Source organism: Cherax quadricarinatus, chromosome 58, assembly GCF_038502225.1.
Source record: "Cherax quadricarinatus isolate ZL_2023a chromosome 58, ASM3850222v1, whole genome shotgun sequence".
Lineage (NCBI taxonomy): Eukaryota > Metazoa > Arthropoda > Malacostraca > Decapoda > Parastacidae > Cherax > Cherax quadricarinatus.
This window is the reverse complement of record NC_091349.1, coordinates 4,144,643-4,152,379: the sequence shown is the minus strand read 5'-3', so window position 1 is coordinate 4,152,379 and position 7,737 is coordinate 4,144,643. Positions and strand designations below refer to the sequence as shown.

General features: G+C 38.4%; 1 protein-coding gene across 1 annotated transcript in view; it reads left to right on the top strand.

The window, feature by feature from the left end:
• The first annotated feature begins 535 nt into the window (after positions 1–535).
• Positions 536–7,737, top strand: part of LOC138854405 (uncharacterized) — a 145,499-nt gene continuing 138,297 nt past the window's right edge. Inside the window, exon 1 of the mRNA XM_070097452.1 lies at positions 536–1,358. Coding sequence (XP_069953553.1) covers positions 1,319–1,358 — 40 coding nt within the window. The 5' untranslated portion in view covers positions 536–1,318. The remainder of the gene's footprint in view (positions 1,359–7,737) is intronic.

Here is a 7,737-nt window from a genome sequence, read left to right as displayed (position 1 = left end):
TAAAGGCTCGGGCTCAGGCACCTACCCTGCCCTAGAAGGGTTAGGCATGGTGTCGATGACGTCAAAAATAAAGAGATAATGAGAAAAAGAAATTCAGATTTATTTATGATTTAATATTATATCTTTATGTTTGTTTACATTTAATTGTTTGTGTGATTAATTTTTTATAAATTTGAACATTTTATAATAGATTTGTGTATATTTTATGATAGTAAATGATAAAATAGCCTAATATCTACATACATTTTATGCATTCATGACATACCAAACTTTTTCTTAATTTTGTTTTCGGTCGCAAATCCCCCCCCCCCAAAAAAAAAAAAAAAAAAATCTAATATATGTGGACTCGCGTAGTTCAAACCCATGTTGTTCAATGGTTAATTAATTGCCCCAAAAAAAAGTTTTCCAAATGTAAAATTTTACCCTGTTTTCCTCCCTCCATGGCGTTGATTTTCCCCTACACTTGGGGGTATTTCCCCACCCAGCGGCCTAGTGGTAGTACAGGTGATGGTGGTCGTCAGTGTGCTGGCAGCCGTGAAGGAGGGTGTGTGTTGCTGCTCTCTCTCTTAACTCCTCACACGACCCTCCCTCTGTAACCCTGGGATGTGACCCACAAGGCTGGAACACACCCACTGTGACCTCTCCCCCCCTCAAGTGATGTGCACATGGAACGTACGTGATACCATTGACGTGCACACGGTAGCAAGCAAAACGTACACAATACCATTGACGTGCACATGGTAACCAACAAATGCACACAGCACTGACGTGCACAGGGAAAAAAAACGTACACGGGGCGTCACTTAGGTACACACAAGTTCAGAGATATATATTACTACATTCTCGTCTGCACGGCAATTGCAAAACGTACATGGCTTTCCTATTGTGCACACATGTACACAACAGTTGAAAAACGCACATCGTAGCTAGAAACGCACACAGTTCAATACATACATGGGTGCCAAGAGACTCATTTACTTGCTTTAATGTACACGGGAGAAAAACGCACAGGGATATAAAACTTACACGAGCATGTTTTCCGTACACGAGTGTCTGAAAAAAAGTGTACACGAATGGTGCACATATCGGTTTAGCGATCTGCACAAGTACACATAAAGACTATCTTCAAGGTGTACATGGCCTGATTCTTGGTGCACACAGCCTGTTCAAGGTGCACACACTTCCTTCGGAGATGCACATCAGTTATCTTCAATGTATACACAGTGCTTGTGAAGTTTACAAGGATTCTTCAGGAGACGCACACGGAGTATCCTGAAGGTGTACACAAGAGCCGAGGTGTACAGAAACGCACACAGGGATGCAGCGTGTCTACATCACAGCAGTTCTTCTTGTTAGCTGTATGTATGTATGATATTGTTGTACTCTCTCTCTCTCTCTCTCTCTCTCTCTCTCTCTCTCTCTCTCTCTCTCTCTCTCTCTCTCTCTCTCTCTCTCTCTCTCTCTCTCTCTCTCTCTCTCTCTCTCTCTCTCTCGTTTTAAAATGAACTTGAAAACAAGATTGAAAAAGATCTGGTATCATGGTCAGGGACTGAGTCCCCCCCGGAGTCAGGGGTCGACGATCCCCTGGGTTAATCCGAACAAAATGAAAAATAGTGTGTCAGTTTTTATTACTGTCTATCACCACCATTATCACCACTGCCACAACAACAGTAGTCCAAATAACACTCTGAATTGCAACATTCTCACCCATCCTTCAGAGTACAGGCACTGTACTTACCATTTCCAGGACTCAAGTCCGGCTAACCGGTTTCCCCTGAATCCCTTCATGGCTCACACTCCAACAACTCATGAAATTCCTTAAATCACTTTTGTCTCCACTCATTCCGATCTAACACGCTCACTCATGCCTGCTGGGTGCTGAAGCCCTTGCAGCTTAACGATTGCTGGCACAAAATTTCATCAAGCTTTTTATAATTTACAAAATCAAATCCTAATCCAATATTTAATCTTCCGTACTGCGAATAACAAAACTACTGTTGCATCATAAATATCTTTATTTTTTCATTCCCTACTCACTAAGATATGCATGTACACTAACTATAAAATAAAAGTTCAAGCAAGAATCAAACTTTAATCTTCTTCGGCCTATTGGAGCATTAAAACTTCTTCACATCATCTCTCCAACCTTTTCTACTACTACCCGTATCCTTCCGTCCTAGATTTATATTCTTTTGGCCATCCTATTCCTCTTCCTCTATAAATGCACAAACCATATCAACAACCCCTCCACAACCCTCTAAAAATTACTTAGCACTGTCTTTCAGTTTCCGCTCTCCGTCTTCGCATAATATATACCCTACACATCGCCCTTAAATGCTATATCTCCGCTGCCTCCAGTATCCATAATATATATACTAAACATCGCCCTAAAATACGATATCTCCTGCCTACAATATTCAAAACATATACACTATACATCGCTCTCAAATACGATATCTCCACTGCCTCCAGTATCCTAGTTGCTGTAATGTTCACAGTCCATGTTTCACACCCATATAACAGTTTTGATACCATTATACTCTGGTACATTCGTATTGCCTACATAGATGTTTTTTCCCTACAGTTGCCTCAACGATCCACGTATTTCCTCATTTTCTCTTTTATGGTTCACTTTGTCTCTTATAGATCCATCTTCCTATATGTCTGCTCCCAGATATCTAAATACGTTCACTTCCTCCAACCTCCTTCCAATTTAATATCCAAATTTTCACTGCCTAATATTTTGCTGCTCTCATCACCCTTATTTCTATATTTACTTTTAATTTTCTTTTATTACATACGCTCCCAGATTCCTTCACCAACTTTTGCGACTTCTCTCCAGAATCTCCCAACAGAACTGATTAATAATAATAATAATAATAATAATAATAATAATAATAATAATAATAATCTTTTTTCTACAAATACATGATACAACTTATACAGACCATAGCTGACATCAGTGACATACTATATGGAAAGCTCTTGGTTATGCAGAACATTTCCGGCAACTTAGGTTAATCCCCCCCCCCCCAGAATGCGACCCATACCAGTCGACTAACACAGGCACCTGCTTACTGCTAGGTGAACAGGGACAACAGGTGTCTTAAGGAAACACACCATAATGTTTCCACCCGTACCGGGTATCGAACCGCGGACCTCAGTGTGTGAGCTGAGTTTGCTACCAATGGCTAAGACCGTGACAAGTAGCCTAGCATTTACTTCTTTTTACAACCCTGTCTGAATAATTTAACAATAATGGTGAAATCATACATAGTTTTCTAGGGCCTATTTTTATCGGAGAATGATCCCCTTCTCTCTCTCTCTCTCATACCCACACCAGAAACTCATTCCTTTCTTAAAATCTGCTTTTAATAAAGTCAGTACATGACCAGCCGGGCTGTGATTTATACGTAGGTTTACGTGCAACCAGTAGTAACAACCTAGTTAATCGAGACCCTGATCCACCACGAGGCCTAGTCATGGACCAGGCCGCGGGGGCGTTGACCCCCGGAACACCCTCCAGGTATGACCACATTCAGTAGCCTAATGCAGTGAGATGACCCTCGAGTAGCCGGGTTCCTGAACATCCTTGCTAATACCATCAATAATCAAACCTACAACAGCTGCATCCTCGCTTGACCACATCTGGACCAATACAACAGCTCCTTAATCTGGCATAATTATTGACAACACAGCTGATCGCTACGTCACCTTCCAAGTAACTAACATAACTAAATTACATCTTCAGACTAATGAAATCTCATTCAGACTCGCTGATTAGGCGTCAGTTAATACCTCTGTCACTGCCAGTCAGTAATATTGACTGGCAGGTAGAGTTTCCTGACATTAACTTTTGAGTTGGTGTGTTCCTAAAACAATAAATACTGAGCGTTCAAAACCAAACAGGTCACAACGAAGAGATCCCGATGGAAATAAGTCACTTTGACTTTTTTGGGTTATACTAGGTAATTTACACTATGTAAATTACTTACTAGATTAATTAACCCTCACCAACACTCGCATCCATTAACAAAAATTATAATTATGAGGACCAACACAGGTTAGGATTCTTACTCAAAGAGCAATACAAAAATTTACACATCAATATTCACCAAGCTTATAATAATCTCCAAGCAATTATGTTATGCTACGAGGCTTAACCAAACAAAAGGAGATACGATCTCCAAGCAACTGTTATGCCACGAGGCTTAACCAAACAAAAGGAGATATGATCTCCAAGCAACTATGTTATGCCACGAGGCTTAACCAAACAAGGAGATATGATCTCCAAGCAACTATGTTATGCCACGAGGCTTAACCAAAGAAAAGGAGATATGATCTCCAAGCAACTATGTTATGCCACGAGGCTTAACCAAACAAAAGGAGATATGATCTCCAAGCAACTATGTTATGCCACGAGGCTTAACCAAACAAAAGGAGATATGATCTCCAAGCAACTATGTTATGCCACGAGGCTTAACCAACCAAAAGGAGATATTAAAAAGTGAATAACATTATTATACATACTGGCTCTAGTAAATTTGTGAAGACATTGTTTTGACTACACCAAGTGGGCCTTCCATTCCAGTCGCTGAGAAAAACTAGTAAACGACATGATTCTGTTCGACTATAGGATCAAAGATATACGGTAAAATTCCACACTCCCATACCCAAGTTAGTGACTTCCTGTGAATAAATCGTTTACAGAACCGAATATGTTGCTCAGTAGGAAGATTGAGGGACTGAACACATCGTCTGCAGGCTGAGGGACTGATTACCTCAAACTCCTCTTCATCCTCCACTTTTTTTCTGCTTTGGACTGAAGAAGCCACTGTGTGGCGAAACATTTCCAGAATGAAGATACCCAAATGTTGCACGAGTGTCTCATCAACCTCACTGAAAAGTACCCCAGCTTGCTATACTTCTCCCCAGCTAATCCTACATAGGTTACATTATTTCATTAATAAATTCGCTAGGAAACAAAACTAATGTATCACTAGTAATATATATACTGCTCGTGTGCAGTCACTTACCAAGTCAATATTGTTCAACAAGTAATTGGAAATCAAGATTTTTCCCTAACAAACGTAAGCTAGCTGAGGTTTTTTCCCTAACAACCGTAACCTAACAAAGGATTTTTCCCTATCAACTGTAAGCTAGCAAGGGGTTTTTCCTAACAAACGTAAGCTAGGCAAGGTTTTTTCCCTAGCAAACATGAGCTAGCATGGGTTACCACACTCCTTTAAAGAGGAAACCCAGCAGTTATCAGTAATTACATTCCAGTATCCAACTTGCCATTATCACCTAAAAAAATGAAAAAAAAATGATTCATTAATGATTGTGCTCATTCATAATGAAACAAATTGTTCATAATCCCCGCCAGTGTGGCTGCTGGCCAGGATAAATCACCAGCAGTGCAATATAATCTTGAAAAACAACCACGAGGGGAATTGAATGATACCTCTGGGCCTTTCATGTTGCAATCAACACATCAAGAGATTGCAATGTTGCAGAAATGAGTAGGAAGTCGAGGTAGATCTACCTGGACTTCTACTCATTTCTGCAACATTGAAAGTTCCTAATGATGTGTTGATTGCAACATGAAAGGCCTAGGGGTATCATTCAACTCCCCCCTTGGTTCTGCATGTTATATCGCTTGTTCGCGATTATTACATAATCATGAAAATAAGGAATATCTAACAGGGAATTTGTATTGATTTATGAAAAGCTTTTGGTACAATAAGGCACAACCTCCTGCTACTTAATCTATGCTTCAACGTTACACAAGGACATAAAGTCCTGCCATAAAGAAAGATACCAACATGTGATGACCAAAAGCTCCATCCTGCGATCATGGGATAGAAAGGCTTGATCAGGGACTTTTTCACTAGATTTACGAGGTCCTGGGCAGTTTCCCTCTTAAAATAATTTGTCGAGCCCTAGATCCGAGTCCTCCAAGCAAAGGTTATCTCCCGTGGCGGGTCATCAGTAAGACCCTCTATAGGAAACACTTGTAATGTTTGCTGACGCATAACCCATCTTAACTGGACCTATCAACATAGGGGTGCCTCAGGGTAGGGTTCGTGGCCCTATACTATTTCTCATCTATACCAGTGACCTTCCTAATATCTTACATGAGCTTATACGAGATCTGTTTGCAAAATGACACAGCTTTTGCCATCATCTTGATCCATTTGTCTTCAGTAACACTGTGACGGCCTGGAGAATGTATCTTCCTGGATGCCAACTAATAAACTTAGACTCACTTTTAGCAAGACTTGCATAATATTTAGGAACAACGCTAAAAATATAGAACAGAATATGACAAGGTGAGGTTAGGTTAGATAATGTTTGTCAGGAAATAGGACGCGGGTCTTAGTCATGTTGATGACCCGCAACTTGAGCTTTTGGTCATCTGACCGAAGCCTTCCACTGGCTTACCGGTCCACCCTTTTAAAAATTATGATTATTATAATCATTTCTTTAATGATTCCAAAATGAGAGAAAATTCTTTAGCATACACCTTTACAGAAATTTTAAAATGAACACACACACACACACACACACACACACACACACACACACACACACACACACACACACACACACACACACACACACACACACACACACACACTACAGACCTGGGAAGGTCTCCAGAACAGTGGACATCCTTTCTAAAATACATTAATTTGTACTCTGAGATATAATTACTAACTCTGTACTACTCTCAGATCTGTCATTATTTCCTTCATGGCAGGTGTACGTAGCGATCTACTACAGCTAATCATCTGAAAGTTACAGTAACTCAGCACTAAACTGCAATTAAAATGATCAAACTCTCAGTTTCCAGACAACACAAAACCAGTTTTCAAAAGTTTAAATTTACTGAAAATACGAAAACATCAACAATACTGTCACTATATATATATATATATATATATATATATATATATATATATATATATATATATATATATATATATATATATATATTATATATATATATATATATATATATATATATATATATATATATATATATATATATATATATATATATATATATATATATATATATATATATATATGCAAAACAACCACTCTGAAAGAATAGAGAAATTCCAAGCGCTTTCGTGACTACTCACATTATCAAGGAACTATTCATAGTTCCTTGATAATGTGAGTAGTCACGAAAGCGCTTGGAATTTCTCTATTCTTTCAGAGTGGTTGTTTTGCATATTCTGAAATTACCTGTTTACCGTGATCTTATTGCATATGTATATATATATATATATATATATATATATATATATATATATATATATATATATATATATATATATATATATATATATATATATATAAATATATATAAATATATATATATATATATATATATATATATATATATATATATATATATATATATATATATATATATATATATTAAGTGATTACATTGGGGAGACTCGCGTAAACTCAGATGCATTACATTAAGTAAAGTAATCCTCTTTACTGAGCTTCATACTCCGGCTTAAAGAGGATCCTGAACGTTTAATATTTGCCGATGGGATTGATGGAGGGGGTGGAGGGGGGGATCTCTCTCTCTCTCTCTCTCAATACTAATAATAATCTCCCTTAAGGAGAGTCATCAGCAAAGAACAACTGTGACAACTCCCTCCCACTCCCCCATCACAGTTATAATCTTTAAAACCCACACCTTGCCACCTC